At 48.6% G+C, this 27,283-nt stretch overlaps 1 protein-coding gene across 4 annotated transcripts in view; it reads right to left on the bottom strand.

Annotated features, from left to right (window-relative positions):
* Positions 1-24,913, bottom strand: part of NRP2 (neuropilin 2) — an 89,125-nt gene extending 64,212 nt beyond the window's left edge. For all 4 annotated transcript variants that reach the window (XM_041472814.1, XM_041472815.1, XM_041472816.1 and 1 more), the window contains exons 1-2: positions 24,481-24,913; positions 12,706-12,883 (exon numbers count right to left, since the gene is read on the bottom strand). In XM_041472814.1, coding sequence (XP_041328748.1) covers positions 12,706-12,883; positions 24,481-24,553 — 251 coding nt within the window. In that variant the 5' untranslated portion in view covers positions 24,554-24,913. The remainder of the gene's footprint in view (positions 1-12,705; positions 12,884-24,480) is intronic.
* Positions 24,914-27,283: the final 2,370 nt, after the last annotated feature.

Genomic DNA, 27,283 nt, shown 5'->3' with positions numbered 1-27,283 from the left:
TTCTCTTTTTCCCAAGTCACTTTGCTGCTGGCTTCCCAGATGAGGTGCAACAAAGGCAAACAAGCTCCAGCTGTAGCAATTATGAGAAGACCTCCAGCTTTTCATCCTTTTCTGCTGCAAAATAGGCAATCTGCTCCCTGACCATTGAGCTGTGCTCCATGATCCCCTAGGGCCAGGAGAGACCTCCCAGGTGCCCACCCAGGAGCTGCTGCACTCCAGAAGTGCTACAACCCATCTGGGGAGCAGCACCAGAAAGCCTGTGACATTCCTCTGGGTGCTCCTTTCCATTGGGACACTCAACACAAACAGTTTAGTGACCCATACTGCTGAACACAAAATCAACAACCTTGCTGACCTTCATCCCCAGATCCCAAGAGATGCTGAGTCCTTCCCTCCTGAAACATGCTTCAAGGGCATTACAGGGACAACAGCTTAGCATAGGGAGAATCTTGAATAAGAAATTATTCATACATTCACAGCCATATCACGACTCCTTTGAATACATAAACTTGTGCAAGCCTTGCTTTAAAGCCTGAGGAGGACTGGCCAAGCTCTGACCTAGCTGGCAGCTTTCTCCATCTCTCTCTAGAGCTACGAGTTGAAGTAGGTGAGGACTTGCACTCAGCAAAGCCTCATTTCTAGTGCTTGCCAGGACTGGAGACAGAGGCAAGGCTTTAACCTGAACTTCCCCAATGTTTAATTTGGAGCTATTATTTATAGGCGTTTCCATGGGGCTCATGACTGCAGCTGGCAAACAGTAATGATGGGGATTCTCACGAGACCCTGGGAGGTGGGAAGGCAAAGAGGAGCAGTGTCTGCCCCAAGGTCACACAGGAAGTTTGCAGCACAGCCAAGAATAGAAGCCAGTCTTGATTGGAGAGATTATATTATATTGGAGAAATCTGGCCTAGATAGACAGGGAGACAAATAGGTACAGACTGCATGCCAGCAACCCTAAATTTGGGAATGCCCAGGGCTGACTTGAGCCTTCAAGACCTCTGATCTGCTTGAACCATATGTCACTGGGTCTTGAATGCATCTGCTGAGGAGAGGAAGAGAAACTGCAATTCTAGTGAAATTCAGCGGGTGCTAATGTTCTGCAGGTAGCTGGGGAAGGCCTGTGCTTAGCCACAAGGGCAGCTAGTAAATGCAATTGTTCCCACTTTGAAAAGGTGGTGGGAGGTTTATTTCTCAGAAATTGTTATAAAAAGCGTAAGGGTTTTTGAACATCCTCTAAGAACAGACAGTTTCTTAGAAACTAAATAGCAGTAGCAGTATAGAGATACTTAAGAAATGGTGAACCAGCATCTCTGAGCTTGTTGTGCAATCAAGAGGTAGCTAGAATTAATGTCCATTACCTGCTAGCTGGCTTAGTAGATTTTTCTGTGTCACCACCCATCTTCATGCTCTTTTGTACACCACCTTCCAACCAAGTCCTTATTTCATGGGTGGTTACATTGCGAAAGACAAAAAAACTTTTCTGTGATGTTTACACAATCTTGAGCAACTGCAGGACATGCCCTTCAAAGGTTAAATTGTTCCAGAAGCTACTGAGCACTTTTAATTTTTTTTTTTTACAGCCATGATAGCAGAGGCAAGCACCACTGTTGTCTGATGAAACAAGAGCAATGAAGTTTGATCTTAGCTGCCAGCCCTTAATCAGAGTAATTAATTATAAATACAGCAGATGAATTGGATTCTCCTTTGACTTGAACTGGTTTTACACATTGTAACTCATCATTTTAAGGGTAATCACTCCTAATTTATCCTGGTGTGAGAAGAGAATCAGTCCTCATAGACACAGGCTCTGATATGGATTTGTGCACAGAACTAAAAAGCCTGTAACATATCTAGGTTTAGCCAACTAAATGTCCTCTACTCTCAGTGGAAGCAGATTTCTCACACCCAGCTTGGAATGGGATTAATTGTTCTTCTGCACTGACAACAGAAGTACTTTAAATCACTCTTAGTGACTAGATCTGGGCTTTGGGTGTCTGAAGAATGCAGAGATGAATCTGATCTCAGTCTGAACCTTTTAGGGCCATTTTTGCCTATGCTGAGGCAAAAGATGCTCACAGAGCTTGCCCTTGTTTTGCCCTTATGGAAATAACTGACTCTGGCAGCAACAGAGAGAAATGGGCTATAATTGCTCTGAATCTGAAGGGATTTCACTGGATTTCAGTGACTAAAATGACAAAAATCCAGTGGCAGCAGGGGAGAGCTAGGCTGTTGTGGGGGGAATGGGGGGTGATGGCACAGGCAAAACTGCTTAGGATTTCTCGGAAGTTTGTTTTGAATTTGTTGTATCCAATTACGTCTTGTGTAATCACAGTATTGTGGGGGTTTGTAATCATTCTATTGTGCTTTGGATTATTTTCTTATCTCCTCAAAAAATCTGACCAGAATTTCTGAGAAATGAAAAAAATCCAGTTATCCAGTTAAAGGGAAAGAAAAAAAAATTAAAGAAAAGGAAAAAGGGAGAGACAAAGAAAAACAGAGGAGAGAAAAGAGCCCTATTAGAATAGAAAAGTTCTTAAAAAATGCCTTGAAGACAAAAAATGGAAACTATAAAGACCCTCTATTTTTTACTCTTTGGGCTGCTGTTTTCACCCCCTTATAAGCACGGCTGATGGAAAGAAGCTTTCAGCAGTTACTGCTAACTTATGCGGGGGGCGAGGGGGGGAAGGTAGCCAAGATACTTCGTGCAAAGGGAGGAATAAAACCTAACTGCAAAGTGCTTCTGCGGCAAGTTCTGATTCAGGAGGGAATTCCAGCTCCTAGCATGCTGCTGCCCTCCCTTGAGACGGGAGAGCAAAGGCTCCCCCGCGCTTTGCCGCTCCTCCCCAGGCTGCCTCCCTCGAGCTGTGCTGCCAGATCGCTGCGGAAAGGCGCCTTGGAGTGGAGAAGTGCTCTCATCTGGGGCATGTCTGCAAAACCGACCGTTATATAAGAAAAGAGATGTGCTAATGTGCACTTAGGGGGTTTTTGCAGGCTGTTGTTCAGGAGTTACACATGGCTGTTTAATTTTATTTCTGTCTCCAAAACCATCTCTATAAATTCCTCGCTCTTCTATTTTTAGCTACAGGGGTCTTTTGTTGCAAGATGTCTTTGGTGTTCATTGGTGAGGGAAGAATCATGGTGAAATCAGGAATAAAATATATAAAGCATGTTCAGAATAAGCCCCCTTTCCATGGCATTCTGCCTTCTGTTGCTGCTCTAAGGGAACTGAAGCAACTCACAAACCTTTCATACCCCAAAACGCAGGACACTTGAGAAAATGCATTTGCACTTTTCTCCTTCTGCTACAATCCATCTGTGGAAAAAATTAGACTTTGGTTTCTATGTCATTTTACTGTCACCACTCACAGGCACTTTGATCACTAACAGAAAGAAAAAAATAAATATAATAAAAGATAACAACCACAAAAGGAAAATTTACTGCCGAAAAGCAGCAGAGCAGGCAGAAGGCAAGGGCAAATGCTCACTCTGCTCACTCTTTGCAGTGGGGGTACAGATTTCCCTTTTCTGGTGGGATCCAGTGCCTGACAGCCCAGGCAATAGGTGGAGACGAGCTTAGGTCAGGCTGTCCAAGTTCTAGGGTGCTGATTAGGGATTAGGGAACACTCACATGGCCTGCTGTACCAGCTCTAGTCTCAGAGGAGCAAGTGATGTCCCATTACACCTTGCTGGTGGTAGTATCATCATGGCCTTAGACACCACATGCCGTGAAAAGCAAAAGGAAAGAGTAAAAAACTGGGATCAGATGGGGATCAGAGCTTGGTAGCTGGGCTTTCCACTATCACTCATTTGCACTGGCTTTTTTTCAGCACAAAACTGAAATAAACACCTCGTTAAGCACCAATTGTATAAAGGAGGTTGTAAGAACAGAGCCCTGACCAGCCCACCCTCACCCTCCTGGCTGTCTACATCCCTCATTAATGATGGATGGTCACCCTGGGACTGGCCCACCATAGCATGACTTTCTGACCCCGCATTTTCTCAGACACAGCCTGTTCACAGCCCAGATGCCGCCTTAGCTGATGCACAAGTGAATAAAGCTTTGCTGCCAAGACTGGCCTGCAGCCTCCACTATTTGGGCATTCCCACAATTTGGCTGTGCCAGCTTGTAGTAAGAGCTGTTTCTGGGGCAAACAGTGCACCAAACCTGCCTGATCCCTCCTTGCTTACTGCACAGCACAGCATCTCCTACCCTCTTCTCTCCTCCCAAGATGGGCATTGCAGCTCAATAGCCATCTGAACCAAACGGTGCCAAGTCTGAGCACGGTCAATGCCTGAGTGAGGGCCGGTGCTGTGCCACGCACGTGCCACACCTCACTGTGCACTGGCAGCAGTGGTGACCTCCCACATGGTTTTCTTTGACAGCAGTGACTATCTGGGGGTATGAGAGGAATTAGCTTCTGGCAGGGGCTGGTTGGTAGCCCCGAGGTGAGCTCAGCCCAGCCCAGAGCAGCAGGTCAGAGAGGCAGCCACATCAAGACAGAAGAGGAAAACAGACACAAGGGAATGGGATGCTGCATGAGGTTGGTAGGTTCCTTTTCCTTTTCTCCTTAATGTGCCTTGGGAGCAGGAGGATGGGACTGCCCCTGTTTCTCCCACAAACAAGGACCCTGACACTGCTTTGTTCAGAAAGATTTTCTTTCAAGAAACCCTTGTGTCACCCTCTTGTTCAGCCGTGGCAGTGTGTCTGCTTTGTCCTGCCAGCTCAGCCATGGAGTGTTTACAAGCCTCCCTCACCCTTCCAGGCTCTGGTTCAGCTCCATTGACACTGAAGGCAACAGACTCCTCTGCTGGCGTGTGATGAATCAATTACGTCCTCTGACACTCTATTACTACAGCCCTTACATCTCCAGATTGCAGATGAAAAGACAGGCTGAGAAGGGGGACAGGGAAGGGGAGAGGTCTCCTGAGGTCTCCTTCAATTGAGTTGTTGGACATCTGAAGAAATCCCCATCTGCCATATTTAAAGACAGAGAGATGTTTTGCTTCAGAATGGCAGAAAAATCAGAGTGTTTTCACAAAAGAAAACCTAAGAAATCAAATGGGTCACAAAACTTCAACGAGATGCAGTGAACACAGATCAATGGTGAGTCAGTCTCCTCTGCTGATGGAGATCCCAGACCTTGTTCCCACCCACGATTAACAGCCAAACATTGGTATTACCAAAGTGACTGTCATTACACCTTCCTTCTCACTGCAAAATAACAATGTAAATGAAACCTCACACCAGCACTCACAGAAGAGGAAGGAAGCTGAGCACATGCCTCAAACTCTCGTGCTGCCGGTGGAGGGGGGGGAAGCACTTCTCCTTGTTGGACATCCATCAACAACCCCAGCTCTGAGGTTTCCCTGGAGGTTTCTTACACGTGGAGCACTTCCCATGCAAACACCCTGCATGCAGCATGGCTTTGGCAGGCACGGGGCTGAGAACAGGGGCTCTCCCATCACCAGTGGATGAGTACTGCCTGTCTCAGAAAAGCAGAGCTCCACCTCAAAAGATTCCTCACACAGTATCTTCTGTACTGCTGCAAGAAGGTGGGGGCAGTCACATAACATGAGCAGAAACCCTGCTAGTTTCTGTGCCATTTGTAACAGAATGAAGTCTTTGGCAGAGGATTTCTACTGTCAGACCCCACTGCTTCAGGCTCTGCTTCTAGGAATTCATTAAACAATAATATCTCCATGTCTGACCCAGTGTTACTTTAAAACTACACCATACTACTGTACTGTGGTTGCTCACTAAGCTGCATGTAGATCTCAAGAATTCCTTGGGATTAGCAGTGGGGTGGGGTGAGAAAGCAACAGAAAAACCCTAGGTTATTCACTCTTTCTAATGATCTACTCATCTACTCACTAAGCCAGCATAAGGAAGGCTTTCTATGGTGTGTTTGAACTAATATATCAAAGACAGTTGCTTAAAACATCCTAGCTGTGATTAGTGGACCATGACTGCTATTAACTTATAGGGAATTCCAGGATCACCAGACTGTGGTTTGCAACGTATTATTACGATGCCATTCAATGGTGGTGTGCAGCCGCTTGATTTAAAGGAAACAGAGAACTTGCCTCAGACTAAAACCTAACCTCCCCCAATTCCTTCAAATATGTTCTATGCCGAGTTCTGGCCAAAAGCAACCACAAATTTCTTCTGTTTTTCAGTCTGCGCTTTGCAGTCTGTTCTTTTTATTTTGCATTCATATTTAATTGCAGAATTCACACCCAGCCAGAAAAGACTGAGAATAAACTGGTCGTCTTCTGCTGCACTCTGACCTCCTCCTGTGTGATGCTGCTGCTCAGCAGCCTTTGGAAGGGAGTGTGCTTTGCACTGTTGCTATCTAGACTGGGTTTTATGCCTGCAGATGCCCAGATCTTCTTTTCTTATAACACAGGGAATTTTAAGTGATTCACCAAGGCAGGAACAGTAAATCAATAGCAGGGAAAGGGAAGAAGCCAAATCTCACAACTCCCAGAACTGATATTTGCTGGGGAGTCTGCCAGTCCCTTGTTATAGCCTGACAATAGGGATTATAACCATTAAAAAGGCTGCGAGTAGCTAAGTCAAACAGTTGCTCATTAAAAGGCTAAACTAGCTCCTGTAAATCAAGGTAAAACCTCACATTTCCTTTACCGAGCTTTGCATTGAGTCCTTAACAAAAAATGGACATTTTTAAAATATCAGTCTAGAGCTCCCCTTACATTCACTAAACCTTCAAACTCCTGCATCCAGACAACAAACCCATCATGTAAAAAGCCACAATCTCATAGACATTTATTTAGGCTTCTGAGACCTGTTTGGGATGAGTCTCTGTGAAGGGTGTCACCTGCTGTCACATCATGGGCTGGAGCACTGTTGCAAAGATAGCCAAGGGCCTCAGGCTCTGCTGAAAGCAGGAGCACCTCAAAACTGTGGTTATCAGGCATTCCAGTGGGATTGCTCTGCTCTTATCCTACTGCCTCTGTGCTGAGCAGGGTCTGCAAAGATGCAAAGGATTTAGAGCTGGAGTGTATAGTGCTTGCTCAAAAAAGGCACATGTTTCTGACACTTTTAGCTGAATTCTGAATCCACTTAATCAGCAGTCACCACAGCCAGCCCTGTGCTGGCTCCCTCTCCAGAAGCTGTGAGGTCCTGTTCCTTCCCTCGCTGGACAGAGAGGCTGACTAAGAAGTGAGTACACCACCACGACTACCAGTTCCTCCTCAACAGCAGGAAGGAGGGGGAGAGGTCTCTGTCTCTAATCCTATTGTTCCCAGTGTCACCAGCTGGCCCTCAATTTGTCATCATGCCAACAGGAAGCAAGGTGCAAAACGAGATTTGACTCCTATGCACCGGATGTTAGTGAGCTGGCGGGTCATAGGAGACCCCAGGAGAGTGTATTTGGGGCCACCACCTCCTGCAGAGCCTGGGCTGGGCCTGCCCCTCCAGGAAAAGGCTCTGGGGCATAGAGGAGCACAGCCACAGAGCAAGCAGAGATGGGAAGCAGAGAAGAGGGATGTGAACAACCTTGAGCTGTTAACTCATGTGGCTGGTCTCACCATCACAGCTAACCCATTCCCTGATGTTCCATTTTGGAAAACGACCTGGGCTTGATGGGAATTATGAACCATACAGCAGATGCTGGATGGAGTTAAAAAACCAGTAGAAGCTCATTTGAAGACAAGTTGAGCTGCAGTGTCATGTTACCCAGACTGAATAATTTCCTGTACGTTAGAAATGTTGCTTCTGGCTACCCATGCCACAAATGTATGAGCAAGCAAATGCCTTCCTTAACATCTTATCTTTGACTTCCCCTCACTGCAAAGTTAAAGCTTGACTCCCCCAGTACTTCAGGAGATGCAGTCACTTCCCCTTGCATCCTAGCAAAGAACCCCTCCAACCCCTGGCATTCTCTAGTGCTCCAAATGTATTTCTCTTTTCTAAGCATTTTGCCAATCACGAGATGAACTGCATTGTTTCTAAAATGTTTGCTAATAAGCTACTTATGCATACTTTTCAAAGCATTTACTAATTAGCTGTCTATGATTGCTGCCTTGTCTACCCTTAACCCTCACTGATGGAAGGATGGCTTCTCCCAATATTACGCTCTTGTTTGAGGGAGATGGCAGAAGGCAGGCTGAATGTTGCAGCCCCCAGCTGCCTGCCTGGCTGTGGGTACTGGGTCTGGATGCAGCTCTGCCTGCCACCTCAGCTCAAAGGAATTTGAGCCAGTGTCTCTGTGGCACTCTAGGAAGAATGCAGAGTTGTTTTGTTCCAGTGCCTAGCTTTTTGGATGCTCAGGAGAAGGCCATGCTGCCTTCACTGGCTGTCCAAGCTGCACATCTCACCCTTTGTGCTGTGGCATGTTGCTGCCAGTGTCCCCTGGCCAGCAGTGCTCTGCGAGATGGGCACTAGGAGCGTGCTGTCTCCCTGGACAAGTCTTGGCTCACTCTGGCCTTCAGGCTGGGAACATATGTGTGTCCTCCCTGTATCCAGCACACATCAGGATGATTCAACTCTCTTGGCACCATTAGGGCACTTATGAGGTCACAGTGACCACTGCATAAATTTCCTCATGATAGTGGCCCCAGTTCCTGTTTCTTGAAACCTTCTGGGCTTGACAGTGGGACCCAAAGTCAGGAAGAAGAGCCTTTCTGCAGCTCAATTTCCAGTTTGCCATCTCCAGCCTATTTTGGGAGTCCCTGGCCCCTATCTCCAGAAACTTTCGCCAGCGTTTGGCATGTGCCACCAGAGGGGGCTGCGAGCCACGGCAGCGGCTCCCTAACTCCTTCCCAGGCAGGGATCCCACCGACCACAACCCATTTGCAGCACGTGTTGGAAATGGCTGCAAAAAATCCACTGGCCGAGGTCTGACTACCAGTCGAGCTTTTTTAAAACACTGTTCCTCTGGAGCAGATGTTATGACTCAGCTGGAAGGTCTTCTGCTGGCAGAGGAAGCCCAAGCATGTCCACTGCAGCCTGGAGGGAGTGTGCCTCTGCTGCATGTGCACAGCCCAGCCTAACTCTCTGGTAGGGCCAGCTCAGTGTGGCTGGGGGTGGCAGAGTCAGTAGTCAAACGCAGGAGGGAGCTTTTAGTGGTCCAAGGAGAAGACCAGCAGCGGGAGGGTGGCACAAACAGAAAAGGTGGTTGGTCATAAACACAATGACTCATGCATAACTGAGGTTTTGGACTTGGATTTTCCAAGCAAGCAGAGCAGAGAGAACAGCAAAATGGCAATTAAGAAGGAGTGAACAGCTTACCTACATGACTGCAAATGCTAGGGTATAGCTGTCCCTGTTGCCCACCTATTGCAAATGGTTCAGGTCACTCCTGGGATCCCAAAAAAACACCAACATGCACAAGACTGCCCAGCAACCCCCATATTACACGGAAGTGGAAACATTTCACCACAGCAGCAGCCTGCTCTTTTCCACTGGATGCCACTTCCCTGTTCATTGAACAGATACCTATGAGGTGGGGTGCAGTACCTGAGCTACAGCTGCACTTGCAGCACAGATGGGAACAAACAGCCATGCACTAGGATGATCATTTCCAAATAGCTCGACAGATCTTTTATCAGAGCATCAAACTTCCCTTTTGGCTCTGGCATTACTGCTGTGGCCCCACAGCTGCAGGACAGCACAAACAATGGCCCTGGCCCCTACTCCCTGTCATAGCATGCCCACCCTCCCTGCCGCAGGAATCCCTGCTGGTGCACAACAGCCACAACAGCAGGAGGAGGCCAATTTTCTTAACCTAGCTCGCTCCCAAAGCAAGACACTTCCTCAGAGCACAGATACAGCACTCAGAGAGAGGTGTTCTGGTGCTTCAATTACACCAAATTACTCCTTTCATGATGGTGGTGATAGAGTGCAGTTACTTAATGCAGCTGGACACAGCTGAAAAACAAAAGCCCAGATGTGCCTCCAGAAAACAATAGCAACAAGCAGCACTGAGCAGCCACCTCTGTCTGCCACCTTTGGCATCCATCCCTGGCTAATGCTTCCACCCTCCGGGCTGCCAAAGCTGTTCTCTGCAGCCAGCTCTTGCTCTGGCATCTAGGCAGCACCACCTTCATAGGCCCCTTCCAGCCAGCTGCTGGCCAAAGGGAAATCACTGACCTTTCCTCAGAGGTCCCCAGGGTGCCAGGCACAGTACAAAACACAGGAGGAAATGCCTCCTGTCCCAAAGGGAAATCCAAAGCAGATACAAGGAAGGCCAGAAGAGACACAGCAAAACTAAAAAGACTTTTGGAGACATTTTTGTAGGCTTTCAAATGGGTTTTAGGAATGTAAATGTTATGCTTTATGAGGGAGAAACTTTAGCCTAATAAGGTAAAAAGAAATGTTGAAAGAAGAAGCAACAGAGGAAGGGGTTATGGTGTTTACCTCTGGCAGCTGGAAGCACAGACCAGCCCCACTGTTGCTCCAATAGCTGCCAGGTAGCAACACCAGATCAGGGGACCTTGTCTGCCCAGAGAGTGAGTGCCTCAGTGGAGTCCATCTGCCTGTCACCTTGATGTGAATGTGCTCTATATTAATGATGAGATGTCAAAAGGAGGGCTCTGCCCTGAGACTATGTCTTTGATGCTGATCTCCTGTTCCTGTTAAGGTTCACACCTGCAGCTGCAATGAGGTCTTTGCTTCTTCATAAAAAACCCTCTGGCACTCAGACGAGATTTATCACTAGATGGTGACCTATTATTAATGTATTGTAATGTAATGTATTAATGCCCAAGCTTTACACAGTGTCCATATTTGACTCCTCCTGATTGGTCACTTAAAATAATCTCACTCGTATCCATTTCTTTCAGGCCATGTTTATCATGCACTGTTTTCATTGTTTTATTATGCCTCCTATCAAGCACTGTCCATGAAGCTCTTTCAAACCCACTCCTGTTCAGTGCTGGCTTGAGAGAGCAGGCACCCTAGGTCAGCTTGGCTCTCAGCTCACAGCTGTGGCCAGCAGAAGCTCAAGTGCAAGTGGATAAATCATATTTCCCTTTAAGAAAAGCTCCCTTGTGCACGTACACGCAAAAAGGGAAAGAGTGAGACCGCACAGCAGCCGCTCAGAAGATTGCCACAGTAAAGCAAAAAGCAGCAAAGGGATAACCAACACCCCCAGAGCTCAGGCAGTCCTACTGAACACACCACCTGCAGCTTGGGACCAGACAATGCTCTCCCACAGGCAGCAAAACATGGCAAAAATTGCACAAGATGCTCAGAGCTAAAACTGGCACCTTCCTACAGGTGGAGGAAAAGCCCATGGGGATTTCCAGCTCTCTGACCAATCTGTTTTTGCTTGCCTGAGACCTTGAAGAGGCAGAAGCTGGAGTCCCTCCTGCCCAGTACACAAGACTGTCCTGGCCAGTACATATGGCACACTCTTCAGACTGCAAATATGGGCCTATACAGCTTTTATTACTGTGAATTTGGGGCAACTGCATGAGCTATGAGGAGGCTGTGCAGTTCAGCCTATGCAAGCAACAATAAAATCTGATAGCAACTATCATTCTCACATCCATTGCAAGGCCTTGTTGTGTTCATCTATGCCCACTTTAAGCCTTTCTGTACCTTCTCCCTTCTTTATACGCAGGCCCAATCCTGCAAAGTGCTAAACACCTTGCACACACAGTGACTTCAGGGAGAGTTCATGGTGTTCAAAGCCTTATTAGCCCCGGCTTTATCTGTAGGGGGTGACAAGATCCCAAATGACATCAATCAGCACACCTTCATTAGAGTTAGAGGAGCTATGCTGATTTATGATAGCTGAGGATCCAGCTCTGCACTTCATAACCTTCAGTACATCATCAAACCCATGCTGAATTCTTTGTTCTCCGCAGGACTGATTCTGCAGCCCCACAAATGCTTCCCCTGTTCCTTTGTCCTTTTTTACAAACAGCATTTCCCTCTCCATATGCAACCCCCTTTTAATCAACAGGACCAGTATATTGAGCAGGACTGCTATGTCAGGCTTGTTTTAGGAGACCCCAAGCTCCTTCACACTCAGGCATCCCTGTAGCTGGCTGTGGATTCCAGATGAAACCCACAGGTTTCTATGTCTGCTGAGACCATGTTATTAACTCAGCCTTTTATGGTGCCCTTTGATGCCTTTAATTATTCTTTACTAGTTGTTAATTGTTTTTCCCAGACATCTAGTTTCTGTGTCCTTTCTTAGAAGAAAAAGGGAATAAAATACAAAAAAACCACGTCCCCAGTTTACCAAACATAGCAGAAAAAGTTCTATGGGAAGTCAGATCCAGCCCAAACAGCCCAGACCACCATGCCTCCTGCCTCACATGGCCCAAATCTGTGTCTCCAGCCACAGGGCACTCTGCCATACCTCTGCCTAGTTACACACCAGGAAATTTCTCTGCTCTCCCAGCATGGTTTAAAAGAAGAGTGAGGCTACTTTAATACAGAAAAACCAGTGGCCTTTTAATCTTTTAACCAGCTGGATTTTGCTTCCAGGTGGTATCAGGCCAAGTTAAGAACTACAGGTTCATTGCAGAGTAGGCTTATCTTATGTGCCCAAAGCAGCATCTTACAATCTAACAGGCAACCCTTGCTCTGGAAAGGCAAGGAGATGCAGCACTGTGGGGGCTCAGGGTGATGCTTGATTTCAAGTGGAAGGAAGTACAAGACCCATATCACTAGGCAAAAGCAGGAAGAGGAGGTAACTATGTACTAGAGAGGAAGAGGAAGGCTCTTACTTGCAGTCATGTTTTTCAATTTCGAAGTGAGGGTTGAAGTTGAGGATAATCTTCTGGTTGGATTCAGGGGTGTAGATGACCCATTCACAGTTCTGGTGGGAGGGGTAGTCATTGGGGTACCCTGGCGAGGTGATGTACCCAGCATCCTTCGAGTTCAGGCGACCCCCGCACGGCTGAGCTGCAGAGACACAGAAGGGAACAAGGCATTGAAAAATGTTCTGGGCATCAGGTGTGCACAGCAGGTCTCCCTGGGCCACTGATAGGAGTGGTCTGATAAAGACTATTCTCCAGGCCATTGACATCCCTTTGGTACTCTAATATTGATATTAATCTCTGGGCAAGGAGAATTATTCTGCAGAACAAACATACTCCTTTCCCCTCCACCTCCTGCCACACTTACATACCACATTTCACACAGACCAGAAAAGAGAAATGAATGCTCTTGCCAAGGCAATTACAGAGCCATAAAGTAAGAGACAGATTGATATCAGATCATCTGTAGCTGCCTCATTTTATCCCTTCTTTTGCCTCCTTTGCAAGCTGTTCTGTGTCAGTCTCCCACAGCTGCCTCAGGAGACACCAGAATTTAGACACTACAAATTCAATCCAGCTGCAGGAGGGCAGAAAGCTGTGCTGTTTCCAGGGAAGGAAACTGAGGCATATCAGGGATGCTGGTGAGCCCAGACTCACCCACACTGTGTGGCAGAGCTAAGGACAGTACCCATCCTTCCTGGCCCCAGCCTGCAGCCCCATGAAAGCCCCTCTCTGTTTGCTGCACTCTCCCTCCCCAGCCCTCCTGCCCCAGCAAACATGTCTCAGCAGCCTTGCAAGCTAACCCATCCACTGGAGCTGCAGACACAGATAATCAGCAGCGGTGGTTTTGTGGGACTAGCCCACAAATGGCTGGCAATGGCTGCGTGGTAAGCAGAGGAAGCTCTCTGAGATTTGGGCTAGAACAGGCCCTAGAGGGTGATTTTGTAATCAAAAAAACATTTAATCTCATGAATGCTGCAAATCAAAGTTATTATTGCATTACTTGCTGGGAGGAAAATCTGCATCATGGGGTCACTTGATAATGCACTACAAATCCCAAAGTCCCCTTCTCCATGGGGCCCCCATTGTGTGTCCTGCTTTCCCTACTCCCCTGCCACCCCCTTATGTCACCACCCAGGCCCACAGGCTGCAACAGCTGGCCCAGAAGACAGCATTGCTTCTTCCTACACAAAACCCACCAAAATGGGCAGAACCCAACAAAACCCTAAGCCCCTCCATAGGGCAGGCTGGCAAGCATACAAGGTTTCCCTGGTCCCACATTGTGGAAAGTTGGAAAGTTCTCCTCCCTGACAATAAGCAGTGGGGTACAATGTGAGATGCAAACCCTCATGGGATGTTCCCACCATCCAGATAGCCCCACAGCCCCAGAGGACCCTGGACATGCAGGAGGGTGCAAATGGGTTTTCCCAAGGCCCACGTTTGCATGCCCTGAGATGGAGGCTGCAGCACAACCCACACCCCCAAGGGAGCCAAGGCACCCTTGATACAGGAGGGTAACCACACATCCCAGCAGCTCCATGAGCGAAGGGTGTGTTCCACGGTGTTCCCCACTGCCTTGGTCCTGAGGGATGTTCCTCTCCCTCCACAGCAGCACTCACTACAAAGCCCCAGGACCACCCAGGAGAAGCAAAGCAGTGCAGATTGTATGGCCTCAGCCCCTTGCTGTGGGTTTGGCTCTGTTCCTCTGCCATAGGGTTTACCAGGTCCCAAGGGTGTCCCCTGCCAAGCTGTCACAAGTCCACCAGCTCTCGGTAGGGACATCCCAGCCTGCGTTCAAACTGCCCTCTTGCCAGAGCCAAGGCGAGCAGCAGGAGTCAGGCAGGACCCTCAGCAGTAATGCTTCCTGGAAAAAAGCACTTTGAATAAACAACCTGATGCCTGCATGCTGCCTGCAGAAAATGCACGTGTCCTGTGCAAAACCAAGGGCAACAGGAGGGCCCTTCATGGGCCAGCGAGGCTTACTTTGCTGTGAAAAAACACTCAGTTTCCCCCACGTTTTTTGTGCCCTCTAACACATTCATTCTTCAAAATAACTTTCTTCGCACACACCCAAAGGCAGATCTGCAGCCTTCCTTTTTTCTTAAAATAATCCTGTAAGTATCCTGAAAAATACGAGGGGAAAAAATGCAGCACTGCCATGAAGAGCTGAGAATACCAAAAAACATCTGGTTTTGTTCCACAGGAGAGATTGCTCAACACACAAACATTTACAAACCTACATTCTTGCACAAATATCTTCTCTCAGGAAGGCATGTTTGCCCACACATGTGTTTATGTGGGTTTGGAGGGAGGGAGAGAAAGACATTCACGTGGAAAGAAGAAATTCATGGACTTGTTGACATCAATGTACAAATAGACGTGTAATTCACACTTCACTCATGTACGCACTTTCACACCTTCTCATAAAAATTCACACCTCGTTTGCACACATGTCCACCCCCTCCAGCAAAGAAAAATATTCAAGCTGCAGATTATTTTTCTTGGAAAGGGCAAAGTCTCCAAACAATGAAAATACAGTCAATCCTTCCACACCTCGTGATTCCCTTCCCGTCTCTCCAGCTTTCACACACATGCTACCCGCTAGGCTGATACCACCAACATCACCCACCACTCAGAAGCTGCTAGCCCCTTACTCATGCCAGATACCGTGAACACCCTGTGAGTCCTTGCAACTCAACCACTTGGAGGGGAACTGTCACGTGAACAGAGATGTCAGCTCTTCCCCAGCAAATGAACTCACGAGCAGAAACACAGTTCTACCCTGACCTTGAAACTTCTCCTTTGCCCTGCAAGGCCATCGCAGTTCAGTGGGACTGAGATAAAGAAAATCCTAGTCTTGATCCTAATTCCAGGTCAGCTTGGTGCTCAAATTAGACTGTTGGTGCCAGTGAGGACAGCCTGAGAAGGGCTGAAGCCCAGCTCCTTGCAGCTGAGACCTCTCCAGCAAAACAGGACAAGCATGTGAACCTCCCAAGTAAACACGAGAACCAGCCACATCCCTCAGGTGTTCAGATAGCATCAGGAAAATGTCACCATCTTCCTGGAATAGTGAAAGTCTCCCACCTGCAGGAAAGCTTATGTGTGTCTCTCAGAGAAACATATTTGTCCTCTTATTCATTCCTACCCAAGAAGTCCACAGAAATGAAAGGGGCTACTTCAATACAGCACTGCCTTGCCCACATGGTGGGCAATAGCATACCAGGAACTCAAGGCTTCTTAGAGTTATCTGAAGAGGCAAAGTTACTTTAAAATCTATGTAATTGTTCTGTTGGGCTTTTTCTCTTTTGATTCACAGGTATCTAGCACGTGCCTGCAATGAGAACAAAGAAATCTGTCACCATGCCCACTGATGGGCATAGGGTTTGACTCAGCAGTCATGCCAGCCACTGTCTTTCTGTATAAAACATGGCCTGCTTTGTATACAGTGGAGGCTCAAACTTCTATGTAAATGGATTCTTACAAACCGATGCATTGCATCCATGCAAAAGAAAAAGAAAAGTTAGTGGTATGGCTACTGCTCAGTCTGTATGCGTTGGAAGCAAGACGTGTTCCATAGCTAATGGGCTTCAGCAGCTTTTGCCAGCCCTGAATTCACTTAATAAAATTAAAATTAAATTCTGAAGTACAAGCCAAGTCTGCCAGGTGCATGGGACATCCCATTGCTCAGTAAGCAAAATGCAGGCATTGAAAGCAAACTGCTGGGGCCCCTGCCAGTCCACATGGTAGAGGGGGCCAGTGGAGCACTGTGCCAACAACAAGGCCACAGGAGAGCAGCAGGGCTCCTCAAGGGAGGGTAGGTAGGTCAATACTCCTTGGCAGTGTTGGAGTAGACTATGGTCAGGCTGGGAAATCTGCAGACCCCTCTTTTCATCAAGGTTCACCATAAGATAAATTATCCCTGCAACCTCCTCCATGCAGGGCCACCACAAAAGGGGAACTACACCAGAGGATAACAACCAAGGCACAGGGATGGGAAAAGGAGACCTGGAGAAGGTCACAAGCTGCAAAATCCTGCAAATGCTGCATTGTACAGTGCACAACTCCAAAGTTCCCCATGGAGATGGGTATCAGTGGCTGAGCTCCTCACCCTTTACAAGGTAGACACCTCTTTCTCTGCCCTGACCTGCTGGAGACACCCAAGCTGAGGAAGTCTCCTCCTGCCTCCACCAGGCCACAACAAGCAATCATCACTCAGAGGACCCAAAAATAACAGCCAGGCCCCAGGAACCTTCACTCATACTTGGGGTTTTTCAGCTCTGCAGCTCATCAGGCACATGCTGAAACCTTAGGCCAGGAGCAGGGCTTTCTCCTACTTGAATTTCCTGCCGATTAAACCCCTCTGGATTTCCCTCACCCCAGGAGGGCAGGGCTCACTGTTATTGTTGGACCTTCCACACAGAAACTAAAGCCAACTCTGCCTGTAACAAAAATAATCATCACCAGAGAGGCCTGTTTCACAACAAACATACATACTACAGCCTCTCAGAGCTTGTAGTGTCCAGCACAAAACTACCACGTGTTTTGATCTGTTGAGCTCAGTTTACTTTTGGGATATCTTTCAGGGCTGCACTCAAAAATGAGGGTGTTCTGGATGCCTTACAAGCAGCAGCAGCATCACTGTCTGTGCTGCTTGAAAAGAGCAGCCTTTGAGGACAGCAAAGGAACAAGGGAGAGAGACGTGGGCGTTCCACAGCAGGCAGATGCACTGCCTAGCCTTGTCATTTCTCTTCCTGGCATGAGGCCCTCCAGCCCAACTTCACACTCTCGTTCAACCACTGCAGAAGATTTTCATGTCCCAGGATTCAGCACTATCCCAGGATTCAGCACTGGGCAGAGGAGATTTGCCCTGTTAACCCTCTGACAGCACAGCAAAATACAGGTGCTGGCATACCTGACCCACTTCTCTCAGAGCTGCTGAACTTGGCTCGAGCCCTCGCGCAGGAAGCCCACGTTTCGGCTCTGTTTGTCACACAGCTCTTCAGAGTTTTTCAAGGTCCGTGCGTGTTCAGGCACAGATCTCTTCTGCCAAGGATTCATTACCATTAATGCTCATCCTGCCTCATTTCCCGAGCTCTGACCCTGGCTGGGCACAGCTAACGTGGCAGGAGATCTCACCCCAAACCACAGAGCACAACTTTCGCAGGAGGCAGGAACACAAAATATGGGCTCTCACACTTAAATCATACAGTTTAACCATTGGCCAAGCAGAGAGACGTAGTGCAGAGGAAGCTAATAAGATTAGATGTTTTATCCCCAGTCGCATAGATCATTTTAGCAGAAGCATGTTTGCTTTGGATTGCAAGATAAAGCTTCAAAGGCTTCCTGAACAAATTAATGGACAAACACACCCAAACAACACAAGGCTCTTACATGCACATTTCATTCCAGAGCACTACCCACATCCACATCTTGAGATTTCACACAATCAGGGAGAGTCCCTATAACATTTAATTAAGGAATTTTACCAGTTTAAGTAAAATTTCACTTAAAAGTAGAGACACAGCAACGTAGAATTTAAAGACTGCTTTTGTGATGTGAACTAGGATTGTGTTCAATTCAAAGTGTCTCAAGCCTGTCATGAGACAAGCTCATAAAACACTGTCTGGGCTTAAGCAAGAAAGGAACACGCCAATCCATCAGTTGAGGAATGCAGCCATTTGACTGCTTCCTAAGGCAACTGGGAAGGGATGCAATATATTCATTTTATAGCACTGGACAGCAGTGAAAGGGAAACACCAGAAAGCTCAGCAAATGGAAGATTTTAGCTCTGAGCCTTTGGAAAAAAAAAGAGATAATTTCAAATTATTTTTAAATAAGAAGGGAATGTTGGAGGGAGGAAGAGAGAGAAGAAGATTTGGAGACTTCTGATAACTGCACTTTTTTTCCCCATGTTAATCCACAAAAGAATTAAGTAGAAACCTTTAAATAGAGACCAACTCAAGCTTCACCATGGAAAATGAGGGCCAAATCCTGCATGCAAATCCAGGTAATTTGCTTTGAAATGACTGGAGTTCAGCTGATTTCTAGCCCTGGCGTTCTGGATAGCCACCTTCCAGGGGCTGACATCGCTCTGTACAACTTAGCCAGTGACAACCATGACCTTTAAATGTCCATCCTGTCCAACCCCTCTCTTATCTCTTTGGTGAGATTTTACATCTTGTTTGTCCACCTTCACTAACTTTATTATTTGTCATCTTATATCAGAGGCAAATGTAATTCCAATAGGGTAACCAACTTAATAGTAATAGTCTTCCTATAGAGACATGTACACACAATTCTCCCAGCTCGCCTGCAAATGTAATCTGTGGGTCTGGAATTACAACTCCTTGCTGCCCCAGTAATCATCCTGGAGAGCATGCCAGTGTGTGTGTACACATGCAAGGGAGGCAGATAACTACATTTTGAACTTGGAGAAACCATGCCTGCCTCTCTGTTAGGCTCCCAGGGTCTTGAAATCTCATGGAAACACACTGCCACCTCCAAGGAATAGGTGGCAGGCAGCTTTAGGAGACCCTCAAGCTGCAGGTCAGGCAGTTTCTGAGTAAAACTCCCCAGTACTGCAGGCGGGAAACAGAAGCTTGAACCTTCCTGCATGGCAGCCCGCCACCCTACCTATAGGCTACATGAGGAAAAAATATGATGGTGAAAATTTGCTGAGCCACCCCCATTAATGCTGTCAATAACAAACTCGTTCAAGGGCCATGGAGACAAGAGACATTTCTAGTTGTACACATGGAAAAAAGATTCCCCTAGGATTCCTCTCTAAAGAGCTTCAGACTTGATGAAAGGTGTTCAATGCCTCTGAAATACTAATTAGTATTATTATTACAAAAATTCCAACAAGAAAAAAAAGCTTATCTCATCTCTCATCTCCCCCACACCCTCCCAGCTTCCTCACACCTTTTGAACTCATCTGTCAGGGTCCATTCTGAAACTGAATCCTTTTTTCCCCATCAGACAGTGGCAGTTTACCCCTGACTCTTTCCCACAGCAGCTGGCAGAGCCTCTCAATCTCACAACACCCCTGGCTTGGCCCTCCCTCCCAGAGGCCCTGCTGGAGCCTCAGAACACAATGCAGTGCCTTGGCTGTAAAGAGCCCCACAGAAGGGAGCGGAGGGAAGCAGCCCCTCCTGAGCCACCCAGAGAGCTCCACCATGGGTCCCCCCCATGCACGCTGCCGAGCACTGTGGCTTCAGCCCAGTGGCTTCAGCCTGTGGTGCTGGTGGTGAGGCTCAGCAGCAGCTGGATTTGAGTATGCTGTCGAAGTTATTGTACATTCTGGTGAGTGTCTTAAACACATTGTTACCTGCTGAGCACATAGTCAGCAGTCAAACAGAAAGGGAGGAAAGCTGCGACGAGCTTGGGGTGTGCATGAGGGTGAAAGGGGCTCTGGGTTTGTGAGGGATGGCGCAGAGAAGGGATGGATGCAGAAGTGTCGTGTGCGGCAGCAGCAAGGCTGTGTGTAAGAGGGAAAGTAGAGATCTGTGTGCCTGTGAAGAGAGAGGAGGAATCAGGGAGATTAAAAGTGTACGTGTGTGTGTCTACAGGCAGAAGGGGTTTTCCTCCTTCCTCTTTCTGCATGCATATCTTTAAAGAAAGGGGGTTCAAAGAAGCCTTTCAATAAAACAAGCAGAAAAGGACAGCATCCTTTTGGCTTCACCATCTTCCTCGAAGGGACACAGAAAAGGGCAAGCATTCAAGCCCTACACAGACAGCATTTCACAGCAATGGGTGACCCACCAGAACAGCTGGGCAGATGTCTTGCCTTTGTCTCAAATGCACAGGGAGAAATGAGGGCAGGTTTCAAAGACCCGAAGCCCAGTACTTTATCTCTGGAGCCCATTTTCTTTGACTCATCAAGTACTAAGACAGGGGAAGATGCAGTCAGACAGAAAGTCCCTACATCTATCCACTCCTGAAAGTTATACTTCAGGCTATTTTGCATGCCAACCTGTTGCTTGTACCCCCTTCTCCCAAACTGCTTGGGAAGAGGTCACCTCACCAAGGCTGGAGCCCCAGCCTCCCAGCATTACTCTGTCCTCCCTGATTCATGGGCACCGCTTGCACATGGAAAGGGTTACAGATCCAAGTTGAGATTTCGAGTGTTTGGCCCCGTGCCTGCTGACCTCGTGCTGACAAACCTCTCCTCCGTGTCTGTGGTTGTGTCTTTTCACTGCACAGGCATCAAGCCTGGCTCAGAATCTGGCCTTCCGAGATTGCGCTTTGGCTCAGGCAGGGAGCAGGCTGACCCTTTGATTCTGAGTGTGATTAAACCCATGCTACTGTAGTGCTAAGCCGTGTGCAACACTGTTAGCAACAGCCCTGATTTATGTTGTTGCTAGTATTGCGGTTTCCACCAGGGTGTAGACAGGGATTTCGAAAATAGCCCAGCTACCTCTTTGTCTCTGTGTGTGTATTATAATTAGAATTGTGTCAAAGGGCTGTTACAGAGTGAGGATGGAGCTGGAAACGTTCACGCCCCACTTCTGCCCCCACCCCGGTGCTGACACCATCAGCCCCAGCTTGGGTGTGTGCAGGCACATCAACTCTCCGCACTTCCCGGATTAGACAACTGTATTCCCAAGGCTCCATGGGGGCACAGTGGTGGTGACTTCACTACACAATGGAGAACAAGTTTAACAGCTTCCAGTTTGCTCTCAGGTTGCTGCAATCTGCCCCCACCACTGTGGCTAAATGACAACTTTTTTCTATTTCGATTTCAGATAGGATCACGGTCTCAGATGTAGACAATTTATTTTCCTAGCACAGCTGGTCTGTCAGAGGTCATATAATTTGGCAGCAATCCCAGTGCTTAAAAATTAATTTTTCCTTATTAATACAACTGGGGGTCCCACAGGATAGGATCCCAGCCTTATCTGAACCTGACAGCTTCCTAAACCCCATGAAGGATGCTTTCTCCTCTCAAGCTATCTGCAGTACAAGGCCACCATGTCCTGGTGCCTGGCAGCACTGGAGGTTTCTGCTAGGAAACTGACCCACCCGCCTGCCGGGACGGGAAGTGCTGCCTTCTCCAGCCCAGCAAAGTGGGGTGCCTTCTCTTTTTAACCTTCTAAAGCCACACACAAGGTACCAAACACAGAGAAGATACTGGGAAGGAGGACGGGATGGGGGGCAGAAGGAGCAAGGCAGGGAGATGGGAAGCACCTCCATAGAGCCTTCTGGGACCAATATACATGCCTGTGACTCCAGACACACATTCCTACACAATGATTTTCTGTAGCAGTAAAACTAGGAAAACAAAATACAGCATCCTAACCTGGGTCAGAGCCCCCCACCCAGCTGGTATCAGTGGTTTTCAGTGATGCTCTGACAACTACCTGATTTCTAGTCTAAAAAAGCTTTTATTTCCAGTAAGATCTGAATTAACAGCACACAGGCATAAGGCACTACACTCAGAGCTTGTGTGGGTGTGTGTGTGCGTATTTGTATGTGTGGCCGTGCACTTGCTTGGCAGCAATTTGTTTTGGTCCCCCTCCCCACCTTGCTACATCTCCTAAGTCACTACTAAAAATAATAGCTTTTAAGTAAACTATTTGGAAGGCTTCAGAGTGAGCTTTGCTCAGAGCTGCATAAACATCATCTGAACGGCTCAGTACTTGGGTCACTCAAATCTGTTACTTTCTTACTTCATTGCTTTTTACGGGAAAATGAAAAACACACAGCCATCGAACCTTCAGATTTATCTTCACGGGTCTCCCACCCACTCTCCTCCATGGTTATCTCAGGGTTTGCTTGGCTACATACAAATTGGCAGCTGCACTGTTTATCTCTTACTGTAGAAATATTGCATGAGGTTTTTTTCCATGTGGATTATCATATTATTGTCTATTAAAAACATCTCCCCTCTCTACTAACCTCCCTTAGGGAACCTAAAGAGGGACTTCCATAATGGGGGAAGGCTTTCAGATACACCAGACCGAAACATAAATCCATCTACCTCTGGCATGTTTCCCTTACTAGGCTGGCTAATTTACTGGAGCTGAGTGTAGCCTGATCGAGGTTTGCATCCCATTACCCCGTACCTTTGCTCGCTGTGCTGGCCATAAAGTCATTTGACCGGATTTGCAGCCACACATCATCTCGGGAAACCACTGCTGGTGTTGGCCACAGAGAGACAACTTCCTTGCTGGTTCCAACACCATGTGATGCTCTGCTTAGCCGGGAAAACCCGCATTCAAATAAACACTGCTTACAGCGCCCGAATGGCCTGAGAGACACGATTTGCTCAAATCTCTTCCTAGTTAACAGTCCTGGTGCCGAACTCACTCCAGGATAGAAGGAGGTGAACGCATGGACACAGGCACTCGGGCTCAGCGGCCACAGGGATCACAACCAGACTGGCCAGTACACCCTCAGGAGCCAGCCTCAGATTACAGCCCGATCTGCCACGGCACAAAACCTACTCCAGGAGATCAGACACTGCTTCCGCAGCAGGGATCATCAGAAAAGACTGTTGCACTCAGCAAGGGCCTCCCAGGACACTGCCCTTTCTCTTCATCCCATCAAGTGCCTATTCCTTTCCCTGCTTGAACAAAAGATGGGATTTTTTTTTTTTCCTTTATAACCATAAGGAAGGAGGTGATGCCAACCGGCAGCTGAATGTTTATCGGCAATGTCTGTGCTTCGCACTGCAAAAGAGAAGGATTTTCTCAGGCAACAGAGACTCTCACACTTCCCCTTTTCAAGGGGAAGCTGGGTGGCCACACAGCTCTGGGGCAGGAGAAGGCAGAATGCACTCTACCATCATCTAACGCTGCTCGGGTCAGACCGCAGCTCAGGGCCCTGAGCCATGTCCCGAAGCCCCGACTAACGGGAAGGCAAACCCACAGCTCAGCAGCTGCTGGCTTGGCACTATCGTCCTGCCAGGCAGCTCCTGAGCACAGAAGGAGTCCCGAGAGAGCACTGGACGGCAAATCCTTTTCCTCCAGAGACTGTTCCAGATAGGGACCCTGTTGCCCCCATTAACGGGATTCAAACCCAGTGGCCGGGGAGCATAGGGCCCAGCGTCAGCCTGCCCCACTCCTGTCCCCATGCCGAAGCGACGCAAAGACGGGTTTCATTCCTGCACCTCCTGACAGTCCAGCCTAGCCCGTCAGCGAGGGACAGAAAAACACACTCGCGTCCCAATACGTGCCATGAACCAGCCTTGTCCCGGGACAGCCCAGCGTCTGCAAAGTGCGTACAGATCCCGCACGTACTGCGGACAGCCTTTCCTGAGGGTGCCGCCGCCGCCGCTAAGCTTCGCCCGCTCCCAGCTCGGCACGGCCCCGGCTGCCTGCTCCCGCCAGACGATTTTAATTTCTCACCTAAAGTTTCCCGAGGCTGCAACCGGCGCGGGGCCGCGGACATTCGGATGCGGGTGTTCGACATGTGGCTGGTTCCTCCCTTCCCCGCAGCTCCCCATGAAACCAGCAAGCAACTTTCCAGTGCGGTTCCATCCCCTCGCCCCTTCACGCCGGGCGCTGGGAGCCGCGCGGCTGCAACCGCTGCGCTCCTTGCCGGGGGTGCGCCATCCCCGCCCCGCCACACGCATGAGCCCCTCCAAAACCCGTGCTGCGAAAGCTGCGTGGCGTGGCCGATCGCTCATGCTTCCCCTAAATTTATTCCCACGCAAAGCACCTATGCGTGAGACCGGGACCGCGCCCGGGAACCCGAAAGTTGGGCGGACGGGGACATCCCCCATTCCTGAGGGCGCCTTACCTGTCTCCGCCGTGCCTCCAGAGCCGGGCAAGCACAGCCCTAGAAATCCCCAGGCAAGAAGAAACGTATCCATCCTCCGGAACAAATTACAAGAAAACCCGAAACCCACAACGCAAGACCCGAGGCTGCGGGGCCGGGCTTCGCCTCCCTACCCCGGGCGCGCCGCGCCCCGTGTGGGCGCCCCACTCGCGACCAGCTCCGGCGGGGCTCAGCGAGGGGCGGCGGCGTTCCCCGCACCGGGGCTGCGGGGCGGGCGGTGCCGGCGGAGCGCCTCTCCCCTAGGGCGACCCGCGGGGCCGGCGCCTCGGCATCCCCCGGGGCGCGGCGGCGGTGGTGCGGGCTGGGGCGCCGTCTGCGCCTCCTCTCCCTCCCCGCCGGCGCCTCGCAGCCTTTTCAGGCAGGGCGGCATGTGGCTGTCAGCGCCGAGCGCCGGCGCCGCCCCCCGCGCCCCCCCGCCCGCCCGCGGAGTGGCCCCGCGGAGCCGGGCGCGTCTCAGCCGCGCTGCCGTGCCGCCGGTGCCGGCCGGCCCCCGCCCAGGCGCTGACGGCCCCGCGGCGCGGGCAGGAACCAAACCCGATGGCAATAACGGCAAAAGAGTCGGCTGTGCGAAGGGAGACACCCAGAAATTGTCGGATGGGGGAGCATCAGGACAAGGATTGTCCCTGCTCGTGGGCTTCCGCCGCTGCCGGCCGAGACCCAGAAGCGCCGAGCCTCGATCAGAGCCGCCTTCGAGAGCGGAGAGCGGCAGCGGGAAGCACACGCTGCCTCGCTCCTGGTACCCACGGCGCGGTGCAAAGGCTTCTACAAGGGACAAATGCACCCCCCTCCGTGACTGCACCACAGTTGACTTCGGCGCTCCAAACCCGTTTTCTCCGAGATGTTCTTTAAAAACACAAACCGAGAGTAGCGTTCACATAGTCATCCTAGTAGTGCTCCTAAAGTTTGTTTGCCTCTGCCTTGTGAGGGTGGGGAGTCTCTGCCCGAGCTGGAACTGCTGGGACCATGCGTTTACTTGTTGCTTATATTCACAGACCACAACAGGCTTAAAAGCTGGTATCTCGCAAACTGGGGTTAACTCACACCTCCATCCTCTTTGAGAGGTGAAATGTCGAAGCAAGTAAAATGAGCCCTAAAACTCTGCACCAAAAAGCTATTTAAAAACAATTCCTTTATGTTGTTGATGGGTCCCTAAATTTTAGATTCCAACTTCCAAATAAACAGTAGACAAAACGATTAAAGCTATGTTATCTCAGTTTTTTTAAGTTGGTAATTAGTGAAAAGATACTGGCATGTGGCAGAAGTGAGATACATCACTGTGTGGGTGAGAGGGAAAGTAAGAACATTTCACTGGTATTCATTTAGGGTGATGAGACTAATTATTTTGTACTCTGCTGTCTATCAGTTACGAGTAGCATTACCAGCTCACGTCAATGAAATCACGATGCCAACCTGTTTAAGCACATTCACACAACACAAACGCTTAGAGTTCCTCTGAGGCCAGTGGAAGTTCATTGACAGCAACAGATTTGGCCTGACAGATAGATCTGATATTTCAGCCGTTACCCCGAGGGCTGTAGCATCCTTCTTCCTTCTGTGTGTTTTGATACCTGATTTTGAATCTTCTGTGGCTCAAATGTGCTCCAAAACCTGCTGAAGTCAATGCAAATCCAGTGGCAACAGAGTCTACTGTCTTATTTATTGTATTTTGATGTGGAATTATGCAACTATTATTTACTACTCGCTTATAGTTAGACTACTATCAAGCTAGTGAAGTGTGATTTTTTGCGTGTATAAATAGCCCTTGCAAAACATAACACAGATAACAGAGTGTAATATAAACCCACAGCATGATTCATTCCTTTCTTAAGACATGCATGGAAAAGGAAGAGGTTACCAAGCCCTAATCAGAGACAGCCACATCTCACGTACCATATGGCACAGGGGCAATTTTTCTTCCATTATGTTCTGTTTTCCCTGGTTAAGGTCAATAGAAGAGGGCAAACAAAACCTTGAACGGATAACAGCTCTGATCTGTTACCGAGTGAAGAGAAGATAACCCTAGGAAAGAAAATGGTGATGGGAAATGAAGTTACCTGCTGCTCCACAGAGGTTTCTCTCAGCTGCTCTTCAATTGCTCTCTACAAATCCAACCCTGTGTTTAGTGTCGGATCTCAAGTCTCCTCTCCCCAGCATGCCACTGTCAGGAAAAGAAAGGCACAACTAAAGAACCAGGCAGCACTATTGCAGTTTCTACCACTGCAAGTGTTCAGGACAGGATGATAGAGCTGGTGATACTCATTACTCCAGTTCAGGTAGAAGAATGTTAAAAATACTTCTTTTGGGAGCATTTAATACTCTGACCCTCTCTCAGGTTTGAAGGCACTGAGCACAAGGTGATGCTATGTACCATGAGCTTACCTCTGTCTGTTTCCAGGGGCAGCTGCTGCTGCGGGCATTGCTCTGTGTCCCAAGGGAGGCTGGACCTCATCAACTCTCCATGCCGGGAAGTCCTGCTTCTGCCAAAGGGCTCAGGGCTCTGCTCAGTCCTCCTGCGGGTTTTTAAAACCCACAAGTAAGCACTCACCAAACCCATCGGGAACTGCAGCGTTTTTCCATGTCTGTATGTCAGAAACATCCACAAAACCTCACTGAAAATGAGACAATATGTAATTTAATGGTACTGTAATATTTAACGTACCATCTGCATTAAATTTGGTTGAAGGAATTTTGCAGCCGAAGCATTAGTCAGAGCTGTGATGCAGTGAAATTTCCCCCATCTCTCCTCCCCTCCAGCAGAAAGCCT

This window comes from Pyrgilauda ruficollis, unplaced genomic scaffold (genome assembly GCF_017590135.1).
Source record: "Pyrgilauda ruficollis isolate IOZ18807 unplaced genomic scaffold, ASM1759013v1 scaffold3, whole genome shotgun sequence".
NCBI lineage: Eukaryota > Metazoa > Chordata > Aves > Passeriformes > Passeridae > Pyrgilauda > Pyrgilauda ruficollis.
Note: the sequence above shows the minus strand (reverse complement) of the source record. Positions and strands in the feature narration are given on the sequence as shown.